Raw genomic sequence first — 27,103 nt, 5'->3', positions numbered from 1 at the left:
CATTTTTGCATCGAAGTACAGAAATTGTTATTGGCTAGTTTGGTAACTTACATGTTTTTCGCTAGCAAATAGGCTAGTTGTATGATTTGGTTGACTGTGGGTTCATTGGTATGACGGTTGGCAGATTGTACGGTAATACAGTAATAAGCATTAGAAAATAAGAACACACTCCTGCACTCGCCATCGCCCGTCTTATTACTGTACCGGTACCTTACCTTGAGTTGGTTCACACATTTAAATATGATATAATTTTAAGCCAGAGCATTGCTTATCTGATTTGGTTGACTGTGGGTTCACTGGTATGACGGTTGGCAGATTGTAATACAGTAATAAGCATTAGAAAATAAGAACACACTCGGCATCACCCGTCTTATTAATGTACCGGTACCGTACCTGGGTCTAGTATAGTTTAGTACCACAAGTACCTCCAGTGGGCGTAGCATAACGATTTTTGCATATGTTATTCCTAACCCTCACCTGACTATTCCATCCAAAAATTACGTCACTACGACGTCACCATCACGTCATAGGGATTGCCAAAGTATAATTACGATCGCCCGAAATGGCATCTGCGCCGCCGATAAGAACTTGCTAAAGCCGGCGATCTCTCTCCTATCGTGATCGTTGCGACGAGAAAACGAGAGAAATAGCTTGCTCGATTTCGGGTTATTGTCTGCGCGTTTTGGACGACCATCCGCATACTTCGGTGGGCCTTATTACGCCACTGTGACGTCGGAATGGCGTAATTTTTCGGTGACGTAGTCAGGTGGAGGGTTAGGATTGACATATGCAAAAATTGTTGAGCCCGGCCAACTAGAAGTGGATGTGGTACTAAACTATACCAGACCCCCGTACCTTACCTTGAGTAAGAGTTGGTTTGCACATTCAGACATTTAAATTTGATATAATATAATTTTAAGTCAAGCATTGCTGGACTCTCATCACAGCACCAACACGGTACGGTACAGCCAGACTGGATTCCATGGCAGGTGCACGCCCGAGGGCGCTAGCGCTCCGCAAAAATGCACGCAAGCGAATTCAATTTTGCACGCCGAAAATTTGCAATTGCTCACCAATGTAAATCGGTTTAAATGGTTTTAATATCAATAATCCAGTGATATAAAGATGCCAAAATATTATAACTCCACAATTGTCGACTAATACTAGCTTGCAAGATTTGGTCTGATTGAGAAATGCGAAGCAAAAAAGACGATATCGTGTTGAATGATAGGAATCTTGTGAGAATAGTCATGGACGAAAAGATCGCCTCCACATCAACGCTGGCCAGGTACGGCTCTGATTCAGCGTATTTTTCATACAATAATTTTACACCAATGTACTGAACAGTACCGGTATCTAAAGTCGCACAAACACTCTCAAAATTAGTGACGAAGTTAAAAATAATGTTTGGGGTCAAAGGTCCTACGTCCATTTTGCTCTAATTGACGTATTTTTTATCCATTAATTCTACGGAAAAACACTCCTAAAATCAATGACAAAGTATGTCCATTTTGCTCTGGTTCAACGTATTTTTCATCCAATAATTTTACCTGAACGTACTGAACAGTACCGGTATCCAAAGTCGCACTAACACTCTCAAAATTAGTGACAAACTGTAGAAATAATGTTTGGGGGTCAAAGGTCAAACGTCCATTTTTGCCCTGATTCACTGTATTTTTTATCGATATCGGTTATTTTACGCGGATGTATTGTGAGGTATCTAACGTCAAAGTCAGTTGCACGCGGGCGCAGTTGTTTTGCACGCCGTGAGCTATAATTGCACGCCGTGAGCTATAATTGCAAGCCAGGAATTCTTATTTGCACGCGGGAATTTCTGATTGCACGCCCGATTTCTCGTTCAAAAAGGCCATGAAATCCAGACTGGCCGGGTACAGTAGTGTGGTTTACCTTAATTGACTGTTGGTCAATTACATCCATCTCTCACGACCACCACAACATGAGGTCCATGCATATGAGAAAAATTACTAGCGTGTTTCGTCGAAAATAAAACCTAGCCCAAATTTTAAAATTGATTTCAATATAAGCCCTTCCCTTAAAATAAGACCTAGTCTAAAATGTGAAACTTTTTTGACCTAGTCGATAGCAAGAAATCACTCCTACAGTCTTACACGTTTTAAATGAATAATTTAAAACGTGTGAGAGATGAAACGGGACAATTACTGTCTTATTTTTGGGAAACAGTGGTAAACTCTTCCCTTGGTGGACAGGGTCTGGTAACTCAGTAACTGGATGAAAGACTGTGGTTTGACAGTTAAACGGGATTTTGAGCTTTTCTCTTCTGGTTGTCTGGGTTAATATGAAAATCCATTTATTGAAAAAACAGCAATGATTTTATGGATTCTTCAAAACATCTAGTTTTGTAATATTTTGCCTCTATTACTGTATCAAATAGAATATGGGCATGTCTGATATGATAGAATGATTTTCATTTCAATTAGGATAACATTGAATTATGATTTCTAATTATCTTTTCTAATGATCAATTCCCATATCAGAAAGATATTACAAATCAGTGAATTTTGATGGAGCAGATTCGCTGATCTGGGATTTAAGATGTCCGCATCAGATGTAAACTTCTGAAAAACTTTGAAATGTCTTCTAAAATACTAGACTCTCATATATTTGTTGCTCTCTATCCCTTCGAAGCAGGAGGATCTAATCAGCTTACAATATCAAAAGGTATTTTGAAATAAGTTTTAATTTTCATGGGAATCTGATCAGTTAACAATCTACTTTCGTGAGAATTTTCACACTCATATTTAGCTAAAAAAGTATCAGTATTGTTATTAATAATAATGCCAGTTCTGAAATAAACATTGATCAAGGACAAACAAAAAAAGGGTGAAATCGTAAAGACGTGCTCCCAACAAAAACGCAGAGGCTTCTAAGACTGATATTTTGCTACATTTATTCTGATTCCTAACTCTTATGCAACCAATAACATCTGAATATAGTCAACCAAATATAAAGTTTGCTTTCATGAAATATGTGCATTTTACATAGTATTTAAAACAACCAATTAATATTCATCCATTTTTATGAATATAGGATGTCAGCTACATGTTATGCAATACAATCATACTGGAGAATGGTGCGAAGGTGAAATTATTAGTGTCAGTGATTCGGAAGATCAGAAAGAATCAATTGGTAGTCGGGGATGGGTACCCAGCAACTATATTACTCCGGCTGCAAGTTTAGAAAAGCATTCTTGGTACCATGGTGCTGTTTCCAGAGCTGCCGCTGAATATCTTTTAAGTAGTGGAATTAATGGAAGCTTTTTGGTAAGCATTTTACATCGTTTAGTTTTTATTAATTAATAAAATTTCACTTGAGAAGTCTTGTTGGAAAGTGTTTTTGTATAACTTGAGTGATTTAAAAGATGGATAATAATAACATTATTCTCTGGTGTTCAACGGATATAGCAATTAAAAGCCTGTTGAGTTTTCTGTTGAGTGACCAATCTTGTTCAAGTGTCTGAATTTCTAATATTTTTGAAACTAATGAAACTCATTTTTTGTAATTATGTCTTGATTTGCTCTCAACAATACCATGTTCTTATCAGTAGCCTACATCAAGGAGTACCAGACTAAATTACTTTATTTATTTATTTTATAAATATTCACAGGTGCGTGATTCAGAGAGCTGCCCTGGTCAATTGTCTGTATCAGTTAGGTTTGATGGCAGAGTGTATCATTATCGTATTAATACTGATGCTGATAAGGTAAATTATAAACTAGTGTCAAATGATACAGCTCAAACACAGTATTATATTTTACCGTATTCTTGATTTCAAAATGTTATATTGCTATGTGAACGTTATTAATTGCTTGTTTTTACTGTACCAGTTGCAATTGTGTTTTTGGTGCTTTGTTTCATTGTTGTTGTTGATATTAGTCAGAAGTATGCTTTTATTCACCTGAATTTTTATCATTAACAATGTCATTTGAGTTTCTTATTTCAGCCCTATTCAATAGGATATACAGGGTGTTGAAAAAATAACGCAAAATTAACAGAAGTTGAGATGAAATGCTACTTAAAACATTCACCGACTGACTGACACCTTTAAACTGTATTGAACATTGAAATGCCATTTGACCAAATCACGACTGACGCTATTTAACAGTTACTTTTTTAACATTGCCATGACGAAAAATTTTACCTCAATTTTGCATAACTTTGTTAACAGTTACCCTGTATTTATGCAATATTCCATTGTTCATATTATCATTTTTTTTTTCCAGAAATATTACATTTCAGCTGAGCACAAATTCAAAACTTTACCCGAATTAGTTCATCATCATTCATATGTACCAGATGGTCTGGTTACTATTTTGCATTATCCTGCTTCAAAGAAAACAAGACCAACTGTGAGTAGAAATTATATTCATAGAAGTAAAGTTAAATTATTCAAGAAGATTGGCTGTTTGCTTTTGTAACAGTTATTATGTAATAAAAATTTCCATTTTCTCCTTACGTTTGAAATAGAAATTTCCTATAGCAACATGTATATACATGTGATTTTCTCCTTACGTTGTGTAACTTTTGTCTAGTTGTCTGTCCACAAACTTCTAACATTTTCTTTCAGGCATTTGGATTTTCACCAGACTTTGATCATTGGGAAATTGACAGAACTGAAATTCTCATGAAACAAAAACTAGGTGGAGGACAATATGGGGATGTTTATGAAGCATTATGGAAACGGTTTGTATAACATAATTTTATGGGTTAGATATGATATTTCAGCATGAACTTGTGCACAAATATTTTGTCAGATTTCAAAGCCAAATTTGAAGTATCTAAATTCAGAATTAATTGTATATTCAATATTGCAAATTCTGATTTTACAGATAATTTGAAAAAATCACGATCAAATTAATTAAGTCTCACAATGTGGCCAGAAAGGACTGTTAATTAGAATCCGGACTCCAAAAACTGAAAAATAGAAACTAGACTTCTATGTGGTATTTGTTGAACACTGCAAAAATAATATTTCGGTATTTCACATTCTGAAATATTATTTTAAAGTATATTTGGCAATAGTAACGGTAGATTTATTGATTTCGACCATCCTCAGTTTTGATTTTATATCAGCCTTTGATAAAATTAATCCCAATTCCAATAGGGGTTTCAAGTACAGAATATACAGTGGATGTTTGATAGTTAAAATGTTAATATTTATTCCATAATATTACTTTTCTTACGTTAATTATATCTTTTACTTTTCAGGTATAACAAAACAATTGCTGTAAAAACATTGAGGGAGGACACAACAAATACAGAAGATTTTCTGAAAGAAGCGGCCGTCATGAAATATGTCAAACATCCTAATTTAGTCCAATTACTAGGTGAATTGATATGCTATTAAAATTTTCTTTATTATTTCTTTATTATTTTCTTTATTATGAATTCACTATATTTGGTTTCTGTGTTTAATTAAAAATCAGAGGTATGTGTTGCTCTTAATTGTTCAATCTGAACCTTCCAACATACGGTAATTTATTTTAATGTATGACAGCGCTTGACACTTTTTTGTTTTCTGGATCTGAGTGAGAAACAACAATAATAATGTAGTAGCGGTGTACCTGTTTCAAACTTCGGTCATATCATAGTCACATAGTGCAGTGGTTCCCAAAGACAATTATGTACTGTTGCCCCTTAGCTTTGCCTAATCATAGTCCATGGTGATGAACTTGGTGATCATTTTGGACAGGTATAATCTTGGGTACTCGTAGTGTGTGTACCAGGTTAGGGTTAGGCCATAATTTTATTCCGATTTTTCTTATTTTAGTTTTATTACGAGTTCGGGGACTGTCTGTGTTAGCCAAGTTAATGTACCCCCTGCCCATAGATTTCAGCCCCTCTACACAACTTGATGTAGAGTGGGCGAACACAATATTGTTACGCACACTTCTGGAGCACCTAATCTTGAATCAAATAATATGTTAGAAATGAGAGCATCCATGGTCTCGCTCCACATCGTATTTATAAGCGGATATTTGCCAGATGTCAAATGACAAGACAAGTTTCAAAATAATTCTGACCTTTTGAGAACGCGCTATCACCCATGTCACCCTTTGAGAATCTTAGTGGCATATTGGTCAGAGACTTCTCAAAATTATAACAAGAATTTACTGTGTTCACCATGACTAAATTGACACTCTCATATTTAATTCATTTGATCATTCATATTTGTGAACAAATATTTTTAGGTGTTTGTACACAAGAACCTCCATTTTACATCGTAACTGAATTTATGAGCAGAGGAAATTTGTTAGAATATTTACGGAAATGTGATCGGACTTGCATTGATGCAATAACGCTTTTATATATGGTAACACAAGTCGCTTCTGCTATGGAGTATTTAGAGCAGAAAAATTACATTCATAGGTGTGTATTTTATTATTTTGTCATTATCTTTCTATATGGTTACAAATACAGTTTTAACAATTTATTCAAATGTTTCAAATTAATTAAGTCTTCAATATTGGCGAGATTTATCTCGTATCAAGAAATTATTTAAGGAGGGACAATTTCAGATTTATTGAGCTGTATAAATGAACTGAATCATGATATAAGATAGGACTTAATTGTTGATGTTCCAATAAATTTAAAATATATATTTTAATTTCGTTTTTTTGAAATTTCAGTTGTTCATTAGTGATTTATTATTTTAACTGAGAACAGTCATAATTTTTTGGCAAACAAAGTTTTCATATATAATCATCTTAGGAGGTTTTGTGTTTTGACTGATTGAAAATAGCCCCATTATTGAATTTGTGCATTATTATACAACGGAATGTATATAAATGAATTTTAAGAAATTCTTTATAGGTATTTTCTTTAATTATACGCCTAATAAAATTCATATTGCTATAATGGTTAATGTGTACTTAAGAATATGCTTAGTTTAAAAGCATCAAAATCTTCATCTCAGCATACCCAACGCTATTTATTAATTATACTGGATAAAATAGTGGGAGTGGATTGACTTTCTCACTCAAACCAAAGGTATTTAACTTGAGATTGTTAGGCCATGGTGTGAGGCACGTGGCCCATGTACCAACTTATGAATTAATGATAGAATTATGAGATACTGCCAATTAGCAATAATAAAAACAAATCTATTGATTTTTCAGGGATCTTGCTGCGAGAAATTGTTTAGTGGAAGAAAATAATGTTGTCAAAGTTGCTGATTTTGGTTTATCACGTCTAATGTCTGGATGTGATGACTATACTGCTCGTGCAGGAGCAAAATTTCCAATCAAATGGACGGCACCAGAGAGCCTTGCTTTCAACAGATTTTCCACAAAATCTGATGTTTGGTGTAAGCTGATTTTTATCACAAAATACGTACATGTTCATCATAAGATAAGATTTACATATTTATCTTTGGAAGGGGAAAGACAATAAGAGGGCTCTGGGCTTATCATTCGGCGAACCTCGACCTTTCATCTGGTCACCAGCTCATGTCGGGGATGGGATTAGTTAGCCAGTTATTTGTTTTCGGAAGCATGAGCTTATCATGATACCGCTCAATTTCCATTCTGAATATTAACATTAAACTGACACAATTTAATATACCTTATTCATTGTGTTGAATGTTGGCAATCAAATTCAAATAGATCCAACCAAATTACTCCATTTGATTACAATCTAAAACCTGATTCAAAGCAGGGTAGTTTGAGGTGTGATGGTAGGCGTGTTTCTATGATTAGCATTTAGCGTCAACCTCATTTATCTTTCTTCTGGGGCTCTGACCTAGTGGTTAAAACTTCACACTGTGTTGGAACCGTAGATTACACACTCCGTGCTCACCACCTCATCCGAGGTGTGATAAATTTGCCTAATCGAAGAGATTCTGGTACTATAAAAAATAGGCTATTTTCATGCATATCCCGGGCTTCTTGTGTGCAGAGCCTTGATCGAAGCAAAAACCTATAAAAACGCCATATTCATATATAAAAATATTCATAATTACAAGAGTACCACGTCTACTTGCCACTTATTATTTAACTTTTTTCCAGCTTTTGGTATCTTGCTTTGGGAAATCTCAACATATGGTATGTCACCATATCCTGGGGTAGATTTGACTCAAGTTTATGAAAAACTAGAAGATGGATATCGTATGCAATGCCCACCCAATTGTCCTATTCCTGTGTATGAAATTATGCTCAAATGTAAGTTGGAAAAATTCAAACTCTAATCTAGCAAGTAGCAATATGATGATATTCTAAAGGAATATACAAAATTGTGTATTGGAATAGTAATGGCTTCATATCGCCGCAGTAAAATGAAATTAGCTTATGTCACTTTTTTCTGAATCCGATTTATTCGGTCTTCTGTCATTATGGACAAGAAGTACCCTATGTTTTGGTCAGTTTTAAAGCTGTGCCTGTTTGGCTTTGCTTCTAGATAGTGACTTATGTCCATTTTAGGGCTAGGCTGTACAGATCTGAAAAATACAAAAATAAGATTTCCTTAGAACTTTTATTAGAGATGACACAAGCTAATTTGGTTTAATTTTGAGGAAATTTGACATTGAAAACATTCGAATATAAATTTTTTGTTCCTGCTGTTCTTATTCAAAATAGTAATGTCCTTCCATAAGTTGAAATATGATTTCGTCAATTTGTTATTATACAACTCTTTAAATTATCTTATGTCTGATTCACCTTGAATCTTTCAACCATTTTTTTACTATTGTTTGTTTCTTTATATTGCCTAATGCCTATCAATCTTCAATGCTTGTTGCTATATTAGAAAGTATTAGGTTTTTTCTGGTTAAGACAAAAAAAATGACCAGGTCTCTTTTCATTATTTACTGAGAATTTTTATACTTTTCTGTGTTGAAGGCTGGGAATGGGATTTAAATCTTCGACCTACATTTGAAGAAATTCATAAAAATCTCGATAAGTTATTCAAAGAATCAAATGATGCACCCGAATTACCAGCACAACCCGCTCCACCGAGTCTTCCAAGAAAGAAAACATGGTATAGTTTCGTTTTTTCAAATATTGTGTTGTAATGTTTTTGTTTTCATTGGTCATTAATAGGGATGCGACGAATCCAAAAAGGTTCGGCTCGGCCGAATCCCGAGTATTTGCGCTGGACTCGTGTCCGAGTCCCGAGTCTAATACTTTTACATAGCTCCGAAATAAATACCTAAAGTGATGCTGTTGTTCGTGTATAATGGGTGTAAATTAAACATTCTGTATGATAAGACTATGTAATTAAAAACGTTGCACATAAACACTATTGCTTTCGATACAATCATTCGCTGAGCGGCTAGTTTAAATTAGTATAAATAGGTCCTATTCCCTCTCGAAGGAATAAATACTTTGTTACGTAACTCTGATCTACCGCCGCGTCGACTGCTGAAGACGCCGCGCTCGTGTTCTATCACGATAAATATGGGCCATAACCCACACGTTTGGAACAAATTTTTTATGAGAAATTTTTACTTATATGTTATCTTTTTTAGTCGGCGCTGATACAGACGCCCATCTCCGTGATAATTGAGATATTAATAAAGAATTGCCAACTGTGGAAGCATCGAATAAATGTATCTTATAAATATATCGTAACAAAATAGCTACCGTAGCTATTCTTCGTTTGAAAACCATCAATAGCGATTGTCGAATCCGTGGGAAAAAAGAATGTGTAATTGTTGATTATAATTCAATAAGACAGACGCAAATGGCGAAATGTGTTATATGCTAAGTTACGGCTGTCTGTTCAAACTCATGGTACGATCATTTCCATTAATACAAATAACGGCGCTTTGAAAAGCAAAATCGAATTTATTAACATTAATTTAAAAGTGAGAGTTACGAGTAAGATTTAAGCCACGATAGGTATTGTTCCCTTAAAATAGGGACCGTAATTTACAAACTGTGATATGGAAGATCAAATCCAGAAGATGAGACCAGAATAAAATTAATATTTTTATGAATTCACTAATTAATAGCTGTCTTTAATATCTTCGTCGATTTGTACTCACACTTCTGCCTGAAATATAAAAACGAAACTTCGATGTCCGGCGTTGATTGAAAGCTGATAGGGAAAAATGGTGCTTTAAAAATATAGTTTACCAACAATAAATAAGATGTCGGTCGCCGAAACAATCGCGGTGACAAAAAAACAATTCGCGATTGTGATAAAGAAGTGAAGTTAAGAAGTAAAGAAGCCGCTTTGTTATCGAGTCTCCAGTCTTCTAGTAATTTTCTACTATCGGTAAATAAAAAGAAATAGTCGAATTATTCGATCAGGAAAAATTCGATTTTGCCCGTCACTAATCACGGTGTATGTAAATACTTATTGAATAAAAATAAAAAGTTGGCCCGATTAACATCCAATTACCACGAGTAATAGTTTTCAAATTTATGCACATTTAATCGATGGGACTTGCGAGATTGTTTTTGTACATATATACGATTGTAACGCCACTGACATCTGCATCAAAGACTCGGGCCGAATCCGAGTATCAAATTACGAGAGATTCGGCCACGAATCCGAGCACGAGTCCGAATCTTGTCGCATCCCTAGTCATTAAAAGTGAACTTATTTTACAGTTTGACAGTCAGATGTTAAAATGAAAATTTAAAATTTTAATACTCATGAATTCAACAATAAACTATGTCGATTAACAAATTTGTAATTTATTTGAATATTTAATGTGTTTGAATGCATGTGAATATGTTTGGAATGACATGATTTTATGATGACATTTCTATCGCAAAGTAAGATGTCTGACCAAGATGGTAGAAAATGATACAAATTTTAGGAAAAATGTAGATTATGGTCTAATATCAAACCTATGTACTTCTTGGTCTTTTCTACATCAGTCAAATTGCGACAAATATGGTGCAACTTCAGTCACCTCACACTTTGGCGAATTGCCGGAAAATTTCCAGAATAAACTTCATTCAGACAGACATAGAATCTCATAAAAAAGTTTGAAAATATTACAGCAAAGTGGAGAATAGCGATGATGCAGTATTAGAACCACCAGTTCCTGCTGTTCGTAAAAAACGACATCAACAACAACTACAGCCGCCTGAATCTTCGATGTGTGTTGATGACTTTGACGAACCTCTTCCTCCCCCACCTCCACCACCACCTGATATTATAAAGACAAATGAGGACTTACAACCTGGTGAACAAGACAGTGGAAGCAACCAGTCTAATTCATCAGCTCAGATCCCAGATGTTGTATTAACCAGACCAAGTGCCGGATCTCCAAATCAAAGTATGATCATTAGATGCTCATTGTTCAAAGTCATTGTTTGCTTACCCAGGGTTAAAACTTGGCCGCTTAGCGATTAGCTTTTCAATTTTTTTTTATAATAGCTGTGTTATGTTTTAGAACAATTGTCCATGATATATAAATATACAATGACTTTTTGTTTTTTTGTAATAGGCTACTGTTATGTTATAAATATCGAACACATTGAGTGCACTGCACACATTTCTGCACCTCAATATTTTTTATTACTTCTGGCATCCAATTTAAAATCTGATGCTGCAGTTTCAAGTTGGAACATTGAAAAAATATGTACAGTCCATTTTAATTAGGCCTCCATACTCTAAATTACCGCCGTTTGATGAATTTCAATTTTGCTATTTTACCTTCCCAATCCTGTTCAGCTCTTTCATCACAAGTTCAAACAAAAGATGATGATGTATTTATAAAACCAACAAGTCCGTCTCCAAGGTCAGTTCATATTGCCTAACACATCTTTGTGCCGTAGTAACACTAGGTTATTTTTTTTGTAAGTAACTACTGGAAGCGGCACATCAAGGATTATAAAGCACACACATATTTCAGTATTGAAGATATATACCCGAGATAAATGCATGAAAATCTGTACTCACTATATTGTACTTTATGCTAGCCTACTTTTAAGATCAATCCTGCACTTTTAACCAAAATTTTGAGAATAACCATGATGCTAATAAGTATGACCTTATTAACATGTCTCCATGATTACTTGTAATATTGACAAGTTGTTATTGCATCTCTAAGTGCCTGGACTCATATTATTTACCCACTCTGTAGATCAGGGTTGCCCAAACTGGGGTCGAGGGGCCCCGCAACGAGGTTTTGTTGCAATGTGTGAAGCAGAATTTTCAGGTTTTACCAATACCATGACAAAACATAGGTCGAGATGTGCGGTGGAGTCGGACCTGGTGTAGATCATACTATGAGCTTACGAGAAATAAATAAGCTATTAATTTACATTACTTTACATCATACTTTTCAGTGCGCTAACCGGCAATGCGAAAGTGTCAAAAAGTGTGAACCCATCTTTTTCACCAGTCATCCCACTCAGTCAGAAGAAGAAAAAACGCCAAGCTCCCAAACCACCAACCCGAATCAGTTCTTTCAACAAATCCACAAGCAATAAACCTTCTGTTAATGTGGCAGATTTAAGAAGAGGTAATTTTGAACTGTAATATATTATTTTATGAAGATTATTTATTTTTAGCTATTTTTTCTGGGGTGTTTTCACAGTTTCACTCTGAGCAAAGCTCTACAGAAAAAGCACTTTAAAAAAGGAGATACTTTGATTTTATGATGTTAACACATAGTTTGTATTGATTTTCAATCCAATTGTGACATTTACAGCAACCCATTCACAGGTGACCTCCTGAATACTCATTAACTGGATTTGCAGGCCCGACCTGACCCGGGCCCGTGGGTATTAAAACCCGACCCGAGCCCGACTAATTAACTGGATTTGCAGGCCCGACCTGACCCGGGCCCGTGGGTAATAAAGCCCGACCATAGCCCGACTAATTAACTGGATTTGAAGGCCCGACCCGACCCGGGCTCGTGGGTAATAAAGCCCGACCCTAGCCCGACTAATTAACTGGATTTGCAGGCCCGATCCGACCCGGGCCCGTGGGTATTAAAACCCGACCCGAGCCCGACTAATTAAATGGATTTGCAGGCCCAACCCGACTAACTAACTGGCTTTGCAGGCCCGACAAATGAACTGGATTCGCAGGCCCGAAATTTCATATTTTATTTAGGAGTTCTTCGAATTGTCATTGCAAGAGTTTAGTACAGTATAGGGGAATGCTGGGACATATTTCTTCTTTTGTGAGCTCTATAATCTGCACATTCATTTCACAATGCGGGGCTAATGGATAGAAGGTAGCTAAAGGTTTTACTGGGCAAACTAAGAAATTCCCTAGCGACACACATATTATCATCAAGAGGCATTCAAAAACGTGTGTCAGATGTCCCGCTGCACTCCACTTGTGCGGCACATTAAATTAAACGAGGTATGCCGTTAAAAAGCAATGAATAAGCATCATCATCCAAAGAACTACGAAACTTTAAATTTCGAAATTTAATATTTATGAAATCGGAACCTGAAAAATAGTTTCTAATCTCGAATTTATTCCATATTGGGCCATGGGCCAAAAGATTACACAAAACACAAAATATTACACAAAACACGCATCTATAGGCCTCTCGTAACTTGATCTTTGTCCCTGTGAAATAAGGGAAATAATTAAAGCCTCAGACTATAATTAAAATGGCGAATTGAACAACAAGATATTACTTACGTTGTTTACATTCGGTGGTCGTCATGTAAGAACAAGATTGCGCCCACTGTGCCAGGTTTCAGTGAATTTCTCCGCTGGTCTATCGTGCGGCTAGCTGCGCTAAAAACTCGCTCACTGCTGCTTGCTGGTATGCACAACACGGATCTTGCTAACTTGGCGAGCCTAGGGTATATACAGGAGTTTGTTCTCCACCAGCCAAGCAAATCTCGGTCATCATCTATGGCATGCCTTTGACTGATGTACAGGCTAACTTCATCTCGAACAGGTGCATCATCGTCATCATCCGCGTTTTCCCAATCAGCGAATAGGGAAATTTTTCGTTTTGCTGCAGGTGGAGAAAGGGTGCTGGAGGTGTGCGCCTCGTCCTCCTCGTGTTCAACAGTTGTAGGCCTAGGATTGGCTTCTCCATCCTCTTCCAGGAGTGTACATGTACACATGTACATGCACTTCTGACACCTCTGTCGGTGTCATAATTTTGAGTTTGTTGAAGGTAGGCCACAGCAACAGTGCAACTTTGTGCAACATATGTATTTCGATTTTTTGATCCAAAAATTCAGAATGCCTGCGACGCACAAACGCCTGCTGAAGATTATCCGTAAAACTGGGTTGGCAGTGCTTTCTTAACTTCTCATTCCAGAGGCAAACTAGATTCAGTGTGGTATATTTATCTCCTTCCAGCTCTCGTTGTGCTGCATAGAAAGGCTCTAGAAAGGAGATCAGAAAATCCAACATATCTGTTGCAATGTTGTCCATGCGCCCCCCCTCTCCGCGTGACTGCAGCTTCCCACACAACTCAGTATATATCTCGCGCACAGACTTGAGTGTCAAATAGACGGTGCTGAATCTGGTTTCACCCATCTGAAGCACTGTTTTTGATAGTTGTGCTGTCAAACCAGATTGCTTGGTGAAACGGACAACACTCTTGACTGCAGTTCTATTCAATTCAAGAGTCTTGCTGCACACGAACACAAATATGAAAGGTTGTCTCCAATGTCTGGGGCGTTTTCAGACAGTGCGTCCTTGTCCAGCTCATGGCGAAGGACAGTGTTGATAACATGGTCAAGGCACGAGATGCGCTTGTAAGGCTCCAAAGCTTTCACGATGTTACTGCCCTGATCTGTAACCCACACTATTCCGGATAAAGATGATTGTTCCAAACCAAATGTATTCACCAGAAGCCGTACCAGTTCTCTTCTTATATTCTTCCCCGTTTTGGCGTCTTCTGCTGGAAATACAGCAGTGGTGAGGATTTTTCCAACCAAGTTGAAGTTCGTTTCAGTAAAGTGACAAGTTATTGCAATATACCTCTATACCTCTTCTTTCTGAAATCATCTGTCCACATATCGGTACTCATGGCAACGTCACAGCCGCTTGCCATAGCCTTCTTTACCTGCGTAATTAACAAGCTTCTTTTTACATTAGCCTTCTCGGTGCACGCGTTTGACACTGTGGTGTAGTGAGGCAGGACAGAGTCGACAGGTACGCGTCCAAAAGTTGACCCAACATTGATCAGTTCACGGGCCAGACTTTTGAAACCTTCGCCACTAACTACTGAAAATGGTCTGAGGTCTTGACAGCAAAAATTCACACACTTGTCTGTGATGGCCTGCTTAGCACGAAGAGGGACGGTCTTTGGGGCAAATGATAATATAGATGATTGGCGATCATGACTTTTGCCAGTACAGGTTTTTAAATGCCTGCTCAGCGTCGACGTGCCAGTCTTTTTGCTATCGCATGCAAGCAATATTCCGCATTGACACTCAGCGAAGTCAACGCAAGTTTCTGTAGCATTTTCAACAATCAGTTTGAACGTTTTCCACACCTCACTCTTACCGGTGTGTGTTTTTCTTTTCAGTTCCCCTGTCTTTAGTTTGTCCTTCACTTCTTGCTGCTCCATATCGTCAATACTAGGTTAAAATCACGCGGACTTGCGGACGGGAAGATTATTAAGAATCAGTGTTCACGACGCGTGCACTGAGCATGACATTGGCCAATCAGCAATATGAAAAAGTGATGTAACAATGCCCCGTTTTCGCATCCGCTTCGACACTTTTCTCGCTCAAAAGTCAAGACAGATTTTCGGGTGTGGTCGTAAACACTACCCCGTTTTCGAACGCTAATCATTAGTTTTCAGTTTTGTTTTGAAAATTTAAATATAAATCAGATAATTCAAATATCCCTTTGTCTTCCTAGGAGTTTTAATTTAATTGAAATAAAAATTTGTGTAATTGCTGTGATAGACTATGCTAAAATTCTTAACCGTTACTTTTAAAAAAAAACAGATTGTTGCATGCGATGAAATATAATGATGGTTTGAAGTAAATACCCCATTTTACTCGAAACCACTCTTAAAAAATAAAATAAGCCCCGAAAATTTTGCAATGGTAAAGTATAGGAAGAATAATTTAGAGGGGGGGTCAAAGGTCGGGGAAAGGTCCATTACAGTTTCTTCTCTGCTTTATTCAAAGTATTTCTTTTATAACAAGTATTCCTTCGTTTAGTATTCGCACATAGTTTTAGTACATATTTTTTATAAACATATATTTACTTATAAAAAATCCAGCGATATATAAGCCCGACCCGAACGTAATGATTGTCATTTCAGGCCCGACCCGAACGTAATGATTGACAAATCAGGCCCGACCCGACCCGAACGCAATGATTGACATTTCAGGCCCGACCCGAACCTAATGATTGACAAATCAGGCCCCACCCGACCCGAACGCAATTATTGACTTTTCAGGCCCGACCCAACCCAAACGCAATGTTTGACATTTTAGGCCCGGCCTGAACGTAATGATTGACAATATAGGCCCGACCCGACCTGAACGCAATGCTTGATATTTCAGGCCCGACCCGACCCGATATTTCTCAGGCTCAGGCTTCAGATCTTAGCTCTAATGTAGTGACACCCTGGCAGATATTCCTTGGTATCAACAGGCAGTGGATATTTACCCTAATATTTCCCCCAAGTTGAAATGCTAACATTACAAAACTTATTTCCAGGCTCTAGTTCTGAAGTTTTGAGACGAACTGATAATTGTGTAACTGATATCCGAACATCCGAAATGGATTATAACAAAGAAAGCAATAAAAGGATGGAAGATATGAAAACTAAATTAGAAAAAAGAAGAAGCCTCAGCTTAGGACAAATGGGGACGTCAATACCGGGTTTTGATGCAGAAGATAACGAGAATGTTCCAACTGTTTCAACGCCAGGAATTATCAGAAAATCTGCGAGCATGAAATTTGACAAGAAGCCTAATTTAAAGCAAGGTGATTTGAGTTTGGGGGTTTGTTGGCCGAGTGCTCAGCCAGGGTGTTTTGTTGTTCAATTGTGTGACATTTTTCTCCCAAAAATGTGCATGTTTTGTATCCTTTGGCTGAAATTGGAATTAAGCTTCTGACCTAAAATTTATTTTTTATTAAATTATACAGTCACAAAGTCAATGAATACTAATTCAGCAGTTGTCCCGCTAATACCTGATGGTATAAAAAATGAACTGTCTGATCAATATTTTAATTGGAAAAATTATAGAAATGTTCTAATACATTTATGCACACAATGTTTTTTCTAGGTGATGGCTTGGAATATTTTGCATCTATGCATCAATCCAAAACTGAAAATTCTCTTGCCAATCATAAAACGACCAACCAATCACCGTTTGATATTCCGGCATTGAATACCAATAATAATGCTGTTGATTACTCGAAGGGTAAAGACAAAGGTATTGTTCGCTATACATATTCAATCACCCATATCTGTGATGTGACAATGCGTTTGAATGCTGTGTGTGTCGTGTGATTAGCCCTTGAAGAGTGAATCACTGACTTATAGTTGCAATCTATTTATATAATAGTAATGCCAACTTTTTTGTGCAAAAAATGACTTGATTTTGAAATTTGTCAGTTTTTCAATGACTGTACTTTCAGGATCTTGTTGTAATATTCCTAAAATCATTCGTCAACTTTTCATTGGCATTTTAGATTTGTAAAATGTATGACAGCAGCAGAAATATTTTTAACTTCACTGTATGTAAGAGAATTCTTGTTTAGCTTATTTCCACATTTGCATGTTATAACGATATCTGTTTTCCAGGTATTGGTGAGAGTCCTCAAACATTACGAAAAAAGCATTCATTTTTCGATAAGTTTCGTCCCCACTTTGGAAGCGGACGTATGAAAAAGGGGTTCAGAGTGTCAACTGGCAAATCATCGACATCGGAAAGTGATGACACTTCACTTGATTGCGAAAGAATCAAAGGTTGGATTTCTCATAACATTTGCAAACTGTGCAATGAAATAAATGAAAAATGGATTTTCCCAAATTTTAGCTCTCTATCTGTATTGGTACATTCGAATACTATTTTTGGCTTGTCAAAATCGTTCATTTGCCCAAACAGATGATATTTGCAAAATGAATTTTGATGTTAAAACAATTTATTATTGAATGCTGATTTTGCTGATAAGGTATCAGTTATTGATTTTGACACGAGAGATGTTTTGTTCATTCACCCTGAGCAAGGCATTGAAGAAGCAGTTGAAATTTTGGGAGCTTCATGTTTATGTAATGGTACTCTCATAGTGTGTGTACCAGGTTAGGGTTGACCCTAATTTTATTCCGATTTTCCTTATTTTAGTTTTATTACGAGTTCAGGGACTGTCTGTGTTAGCCAAGTGAATTGTCATTTGTTTATAGGTTTCAGTCCCTTTAAACAACTTGATGTAAAGTAGGTGAACAATATTAGTTACCTCCACGATGAGTTAGGTCGACATGTTGTTTGCGTCTGAGATCTCTAATGCATTCGTAGATCCAACAACTGATCGTTAATTTGTTGTACCTTCAGGTAGAGCAGGGGTCGGCAACCTTTTGTCGCTCGCAGGCCAAAATTGCGGGGTGCAAGTCATTAACGGGGCCGCACATATTTTTAGAAAGTTGATGATGATACTTTTTATAATAAAAATCAAGCAGTGATACATCTCTCGAATAGAATATATATTTATTTCCTCATTGCATTGCATCTCAAAAAATCTCATTTGAATATTTACGGCGCCATTGAACCCTTTGCACTTAGCATAAACTTTTCTGCATTTTGTTGCCATTTGTCTAATTATAATTATATTATAGGCTCATTAAACGAGTAATTGTGAATTTTATACATGTTAGATTATAATATAATTTAGTCTGCAAATGTCTCGCAGTCAAATCTGTTACGTAAAGAATATAATCGTCAAAACAGAAGCGTCGCAGGCTGGATTACATTACTCGGCGGGCCGTAGGTTGTCGACCCCTGAGGTAGAGGGTCCTTTTTGGTCTAAAATTCCATTCTCAAATTCATGCTATCGGAATTGAGTATTACTGTACAGCAGGGGTCACCAACGCGTTGCCCGCGGGCACCAAGTCGCCCGTGAAGACCATATGAGTCGTCCGCAGGTCTGTTCCAAACTAAGCTTAATAACGGCTCTTATGAGTAGGCTACATCAAATAAATTGTGTCCTGCTATTCTTGTATAAATCACACTTATATGGGAATCGGAAATGGCACTATATTAATTATTGTAGCCATCAACCTGATTTTTATTTGACCTCAGTAATGTGACGGGTCAATCAACACTCTTCCAATTATGACATTTACACGGATATCACCGGTATGTTAGTCGTTGGATATCACTTACCACGAACCCGCGCTTTTTCTTGTCCGTTGGTTTGTAGAGCAGCAATAATATATATATTGATTCCAAAGAAAAATGGCAGAAAAACGATGAAAAACCCACCGTTTTCACGATGAATGGGGGTGGATATATTTTTACCACCAGGAAAACAGCCTGCGTGTGTCTCATATGTGGGGTGATTGTAGCGACGGCGAAGCGAAAAGATATTTCACGGCTTGTCACGCAATCTACCGCGCTAACTATCCACTGGTCAGCGCAGTACGGGCAGAAAAAGCTCTCGGTTCAAATCATACAGCAATTCTATTATACGAGACCATTGTTTCGTTTGACCTATCTTTGTGAATCAACATTTTTGACATAAACTCAGGATAGGATGGGATTTACATATTTATCCCGGGGGAGACGATAGCCGATAAGACGGCTTAACCATATGGCGAACCAAGGCCTCTCGCCCAGTTACCATTTCATGTCGGGTATGGGATTAGTTAGTTATTTGTTTTCGTAAGCAGGGACTTGGTGGCGAAGGAAGCCATCCCAACGGCGGCAAGGGTTCTAGCAATCCTCTCGCACATAACTATCCTCGCATGGGATTCTAACCTGCGAACCTAACGCTTAGCACACTAACGATGACCACACAGCCGCGACTTTTTAGAAGTGTACATTGAATTGGTAGCCCGCGGCTTAATCTGTACCCAGAAAGTAGCCCTCGGCCTCGAATAGGTTGGTGACCCCTGCTGTACAGTATATGATGATAAATTTTAAAAATGTTTTTTTAAAAACTGAAATATTCAAGATAGTCCTGTTGGCAGTAAAATTGATTCATTTTATTCACACAAATATTTTCACGTCATTTTTTTTAATAATATTTCTAAATTTCAGACTCAAAGCCAAAGTCAAAACATTCATCATTTGGTGGATTTTTTACCCGAAACAGTTCTCGGAGTTCTTGGAAGAAACCTGTCGGAGTTGCAAAACCGGGGGATTCTACAGGAAGAAAAACGTCATCTTTGACATCATCATCGAGTGCAGCATCGGCTGGTGTCTCTCCTGGTTCGGTTGAAGACGATAAAAACGCAGGTCATGAATCTAGCGTATTTAGTGCAAGAACCGCTCGCTCCCCATTTGGAGAAGAATCTGGTATGAAACTGTTGCCAAACCGATACCAAAAACAGGTCACACCATGTTCTAGTGTTCCTGCCACTCCAACCAGTCCCAGTCGGGATTCAACCAAAAATACAGATGAAGACAGTTTACATGGTGAGGATTTTCGTGTAAAAAAATTACCAGGTGCATCATCGAAAGCATTTGTTTTTCCTCAAATGCCGATGAAAGTTGCTCATTGTCCAGCAAGACTTCCACCTACAAAGTCTGATGGATCTGCTGCCAAGCGTCCGAGCAACTTGCCTACAAGGCAGAAGCGACTTCCCGTGAGCCACAAAACTCTTGATAACTTGTTTCTGAGGGGACCAGCTAGCTCTGGTGATTCAACACCAGAGACTCCACCACCAAACTTTAAGCCCCCTACCCCACCACATAAATTCAAATCGAGAAATTTAAACAAAGATTTTCAACTTTCCCCGAATCTTCCCCTCCCACCTCCTCCTTCACCACCCCCAACGGGTGACAGCGAAGGACATGTTAAGAACTCTGAATTACATTCCATGGGTTTGCATGGATCAAAATTCCATCCCGCGCCTAGGTTGCATGTCCAAACAGTATCCACGTATAGAGATGCCACACAATTATCACCCACCAGTAAGTCAGCATTTACACTTGAAGAAACAAATGTAATTACACCTACGCCTCAGCCTAGAGTGAGTTCACAATCAAACACTGTTGGGATGAATAAACTAATTGCTGCTCAACAGTCACCAAGCAAGCAAGTGTCAAAAGTATCTTTTCAAGAAAATTGCATTGCGACTGAGAATATTCTGAAGTCTTGGGTAGAGGATCAGGTGAGTTTTTAAACTCTCGTTTTATATTTAAGTTTTGTATGATTTTGCTGCTTCACAGTATACAAACAGATAAGATTTACATATTTATCCTGGGGGAGAGGAAAGCCAATAAGAGTAAGACGAGACATGATCATATAACAAACCAGCGGTTACATTGAACCACCCTACTGCAGCAAGGAGTTCAGCAATCCTCTCGCACATGACCATCCCCGCATGGGATTCAAACCTGCGAACCCATACAAGGTAATCACTATCAGAAGTGCGGTTGTAAGCGCATTCCTAACGCTTAGCAATAGCATGATGCGCCACATCGACGAGATGTTGCTGCTGTATAACTGATTACTCCCGACTGCTTTTTTTGAATATACTTTATGTATTTGAAGTATTTATATGTTAACTATTTTATATTCACTTGTGTGTTTTTTTTCTAGATCGTAACTTCCGAAGCAACCCAGAAATTGACCGATCTCTCTGCTGAAGCTTTATCATTAATATCATCATTCCCATCTAATAATCGATTCGAATTTCGAGAAAAGGCTGAAAAACTACAGTCTTTATCAAGAAATGGAGGTAGATTTGAAAATTCCAAAGATCGCAATCGTAAAATGCAGTATAGACAAACTTTTTCAAATGAAATTAGTTATCTTATACATGAAATGATATTACTTTTATGAAAAAAGATAGTCTTATACTTTTATAAACATTTAACGTCAACAATTTCTTATCTTTTCTATTAAATCCCTAGAATTGTATTTACTATAGAACCTTTTAGTAATTGTTCCTTTGAAGTTTTTTACTTGCCTTGTTGCTTTTTTAGCCTATTTTACCTTACTTTTCATATAGCAAATTTGGCACATTCAGTGATACGATAAGGAAAATTAAATTAATCTTTTAGTTATTGTCTGATAACTAAGCCTCTTTTATATTTGTATTATGCATAGCGTAAGTAACTAATACTGCAGTATTTCATAATTTTTTTAATATTACCGGTATATCATCTTGTGACAAAAATCTTCTATTCATATAAATATGGTCACCCTAATTTTTCTGAGATTTCTATACGAATCAAGTACTGATGTTTTATATTAAATTGTTTCCTTTTAAGTTTTTTTTTATATTGATATTTGATCATATATTGATTATTGATCATATTATTGAGCAAACAGAAGTTGAATTTATTGTACCAATTCATTATCATTTATGGCATATAAAAATTGTGGGATATCATAATTATATGATTTTAGAAATTGGCATATTGTCATTTGAAAATTTGTTGTTTTGAGATATTAATTCTGTTCACACAACAAGTACTCCCGTGGTATGTGAACTTAGATGGTGGACACCAGAATGTAGTATGTGTACCAGCTTTGGATTAGGCCATAGTTTCATGTATAAATACCACGGGTGTCAATTGGCTAGTCCCCGAACTCGTAATGGAACTAAAGTAAGGAAAATTGGAATGAAATTATGGCCTAAACTGGTACTGTGGTACACATATTTTGTTCCGGTGTCCGCCATCGTGGGACGCATACTACAGAAGTACCCAAAAATGAGTTGTGCACTCATTGAACACCTACAAAATTAGACCTTGTCATTTCATATTGAAAATAGTATTTTTATAATGTAACGAGATAGTAATTTGGTCGTCTTCAGTTTGCAATTATACTCTCATTTGAAATATATTAGAAAAACAAGTGATAATGATTTAATAATGTTATTACAAGATTCAAGCTGCTATTTCTAAAATAAGCAACACTTATTAATCTCTACTAGTGTTTTCTAATAGATGGCTGCTATTAAAGTTTTGTTATATGCACTTGTTGTTTAAGGACTTTCACTTTATATCAAATACTATTTCACCGGAATTCATATTTTTCTAATTTGTTGAAATATTTCGAGATGCAACTTTAGAATCAATACCCTATGCCAAATGTTGGTGCCAAGCAATGTATATTTCCGTCATATAGCAAATCTCACACCTCAAGTCAAAAGTATAATGTCAAGCTAAACGATCGGATGAAAGTTAGCAGATATCTGTGGTAACATATCTATGCTGCAAATCTATATTGTGACAATAAAATATACAACTAAATATTATCATGTTTTTATCTTCTTGCGCTCTATATTTTGAGTTTTGTATCTAATACTTGCAGTAACTGAAAATATATTTAAACTGCTTGTGTATTTATGAAAAGGAGTTAAACTCAGATCAATTGAGCATATTTTTTTTCACTTGTAAATTCTATTCCATCTTTTTCGTAGTCATCCGCAAAATCATATTCTAGCTGAATTTTTCTATGCTGCCATTTTATTATTTTTATTATTCTGCATAAAAAATATCACAAATGCAAAAGTATTGTAATATTGTATATCGGGGGTGGTCAACCTCTCTTGGCGACAAAAATCTTTGTAATATGTTGCGATTCACTGGTCGGTCGTTAATTAATAAAGTCATGCAAAAATGGACGAGAAGTAAATCTTAAACCCAACGTCTCAATTAAACTCATTGAAACGGGAGAAAAGTTTAGAACTCACTAAGAACCACTGGGTTCCATCATTTCCGAAAACTATGCCGAACTTATTATAGCTTAATATTACAATTTCAAGAACGAGTCCCCTAAATCCCCCCCTCCCTTGTATTTGAGCTCTATTGTTTTATACCAGTGGTTCTTAAACTGGGTTCGATCGAACCCCTGGGGTTCGGTGGAGCTGTTCCAGGGGTTCGACGAAGGTGCTCTGAAACAGTTGCATATTATGAGACTTTTTTATCACCCTGCATACTAATTATGCAAAAATAACTATAGTTCATGATGACTAATTACTAATGACTTGAAACAATTGAATGGAACAATTAATTGGTGTTACCCTTATTCATATTCTACCGTACTAATAAAATTTAACTCAATTTTACGGATAAATCGAAGATAGGCAGTAATTGTACATGAATGAATGCAAAATCATAGCGTGTTTGAATTTCACTAGGTGATAAATTTGCGACAAGGAATAGTTTATCGCAGAGCTTTACCCGAAATTATTATGATCCATTCAGGACAACCTCGATATGGCGCCGAATTAATCCTATCTCTATTTCTGTAAAATAAAACAATTGGCAAACGATTTTATTCGCATTTCAGCGCAGTTTAAAGTTTGAGAACAAATTGCTTGAACTACAACGTTTATGGGGTATATTATCATCTTTCGGATTTTCAAAGTTATTTTTTATCAGTTTTCGCCTGTTCACCCGCATAACTTATACAACAAAAACCATCTGCTCATTCTGCCGCCAACGTTATTGTGACAAAACAATGGTTATTCCCACATGGTTATTGATATCTAAGGTTTCATCACAATGTTCATATTCTATAACCTTGCAAGAATTAGCTTCCGCTTTATGACGTTACGGTTTGGCTTCTAATTTCAACCGTTCAGTACAATGGGGTTCGGCGGGAGCTTGCAGAATAGCGCAGGCTCGGCAAAGATAAAGAACCACTGTTTTATACAAACACCTCTAAAACGGCATGCTTGCTTTTATTAACTCTTTGAACCCCAAAAGCCGGCTTTCCCGAGAACGTATTCGGGCTTCGTTATCTCGTAAGAGTAGGGTTTTGTTTTTTATCAATTCTAAAAAAAAACAAGGGCTTGTTATAAATCAAATTTTTTCTTAATCTTTTTTTCAATACCCCCTGCATCACCGTGAAACTACGCCAAAACATTGCGTTCTGGCAGCTGCACATGCTGCCGGAATAATAATTTCAAAAATGTAGGAAAAAATTCTTGCTTTCACTTTCATCGTGTAACTTTATCGCCAAGTCCTAAGATTTTAACAAGAATGTTTATTCGAGATATCAGGGAGACGTTTCGAATAAGAAAAGGCAAGGAAAATTATGAGCGCTCCCGCTTGACGCACAACCTGAACCCTAACCTGGTACACATACTATGTTCAGGTTGTGCGCCATCTTGGTGCAAATACTTCGGGAGCTCCAAATTATAAAAAATAGCTCACAGGCTTAAAATAAAGGCATCATTGCGATAAAGACTGTTCAGTTAATTTTAATAACCATACTTTGTTTTTAAGGTTGGAGGGAGGGATTTAGTTCCAAGTTATAGAAATTCAATTATTCGACCGTATTTCAGTTTCCATATTTCAGACGGTAAATATTTGGAATTATTAATGAACAAATACGAGATCTATAAAGTTTTGAACTGACATTGGACTGGAACGATCCTTCATAGTTTAAAAACAATTTAAAATTGATTTTCAAGGCCCTCGAAGGGACCCGAAGCTTCAGCCTACCTTGACTAATGGTAGGGTTATCATATTTTTTTACTTCAAAGCGGGACGCCTCCTGTAACTTTACAGTTTCCGATTTTACTACATAGGCCTACATTTAAAGCCATCCCGGCTGTCTTTATTGACTATATTGTCATCGAGAGTTCATGCACATATTCTCTGTCTAAATATCGGGTTCAGTTCGAAAAATAGAAAGAAATAGACGCTATTCGAATTTAGATTTTTTGATGTACAGCAAAAGGAATAAAGAATATTGAAATAGTCTGCTGTTTTCAAGCATTGACAATTTACTTATTCGCCCAAGCATGCTTTCTGTGGATCACACCTTCAGAAAGACGTTGTTCAATGTTACATTTCCAACAGGACCAATTAGAATTGATTTTACATGTGATACGTTCGCTAACAATGTTAGCGGGAAACAACGGAACAAACAAAACAACGCATTCACCGTCAGTAAGTAGGCTAGCGTTGCGCTACACAGCAACAACAGTAACGAGAACATTTTGGTGTATGATGCTGGATGGCTGAACGCCAAAGCGGGACTTTTGGCTGACTTGTCGGGACGGCGGGACAAGACGCTAACAAACGGGACTGTCCCGCCTGAAGCGGGACGTATGGTAAGCCTAACTATGGGTATACCCGGCCCGGTTCGAATCCCGTGAGTTTTGTGACAATGAGCAAGAGGGTTGCTGGGCACCTCGCCGTCGCAAGATGGTTCACGCAATGGCTTATCGTTTGCGTCTTCCTCCGTCAACCACAGTGCGGGCGCATTGCGCTACAGCTTGCGACGGCGAATATGGGCAAGTCATCGATATTTGTGGTGTTTGGATTTTTGGAATGTTTTTTTGCGAATAAGAACAATTGGCAAGTACTTAGCCTACATTCATTTCTCTTGTTTTAGTTTTGATCTATTTAATACAAAAAAATCAAATAATACAGCCATTTTAAACAAAACAGCCAAAAAACTTGATTTGAAACGAATACTCTTGAACAAATCCCTACGTACGAGGTAGTAGGCTATAGAACTTTGAAACCTCGAAAAATTCAAGTTTTGTTCCTAATTTCAGTCCCAGGAACATGAGTGTATTTAAAGATTGACCGACAATTGCTGAAGTCGGCAAAGATCAAGATGAAAATTTGTTTTTAGTTTAGGGAACATTTGTATTTTTGCTATTATTTCTGTATTGCTGTTGTTTCTGATCTGATCTTATGAAGAAGACATACTCCTGGTACCGAATACATATATTGCAATTGTATATTTACAAATACAAAGAACAGTTCCAAGTCATGACTGATAAGTCACATAAAATCAAAGTTTCACTGCAAGCCCGAGTTCGTTAATTACTTGTCCATCGTTATCCCTTTTTCTCTCCCAACGAATGGTCGCTTTTATGCTGGTTTTGGTATCCTTAGGGCATGACGCGTTATCGTCATCGTACCTTACAGGACGTCTAATTGTTACGTATTTTATGACTGAGAGATTGCTTCTAATTTTAAGATTAGTATGACTTTAAGTCTAAACACGTAACTTAACCAAAAGCAGCAAAATTACCCAATATCCTATATTAGTTTCCTTATATTCACAG

At 36.9% G+C, this 27,103-nt stretch overlaps 1 protein-coding gene across 2 annotated transcripts; it reads left to right on the top strand.

Annotated features, from left to right (window-relative positions):
- The first annotated feature begins 2,233 nt into the window (after positions 1–2,233).
- LOC120344264 (uncharacterized) lies at positions 2,234–23,391 on the top strand. 2 transcript variants are annotated; one of them, XM_039413390.2, is made up of 18 exons: positions 2,234–2,700; positions 3,070–3,302; positions 3,647–3,742; positions 4,263–4,388; positions 4,607–4,722; positions 5,248–5,366; positions 6,231–6,408; positions 7,158–7,345; positions 8,046–8,198; positions 8,874–9,012; positions 10,992–11,269; positions 11,668–11,734; positions 12,285–12,460; positions 16,606–16,875; positions 17,178–17,315; positions 17,699–17,863; positions 20,151–21,226; positions 21,658–23,391. In XM_039413390.2, exons 1-18 carry the CDS (start codon positions 2,613–2,615, stop codon positions 21,898–21,900), a joined length of 3,849 nt encoding a protein of 1,282 aa, XP_039269324.2. In that variant the 5' UTR covers positions 2,234–2,612; the 3' UTR covers positions 21,901–23,391. The 2 variants fall into 2 exon arrangements, with proteins under 2 accessions (XP_039269324.2, XP_039269323.2); XM_039413389.2 differs by having other exon boundaries at positions 2,240–2,700; positions 17,178–17,327.
- Positions 23,392–27,103: the final 3,712 nt, after the last annotated feature.

This window comes from Styela clava, chromosome 5 (assembly GCF_964204865.1).
Source record: "Styela clava chromosome 5, kaStyClav1.hap1.2, whole genome shotgun sequence".
In the NCBI taxonomy this organism is placed as follows: domain Eukaryota; kingdom Metazoa; phylum Chordata; class Ascidiacea; order Stolidobranchia; family Styelidae; genus Styela; species Styela clava.
This window is presented reverse-complemented; position numbering and strand designations above follow the sequence as displayed.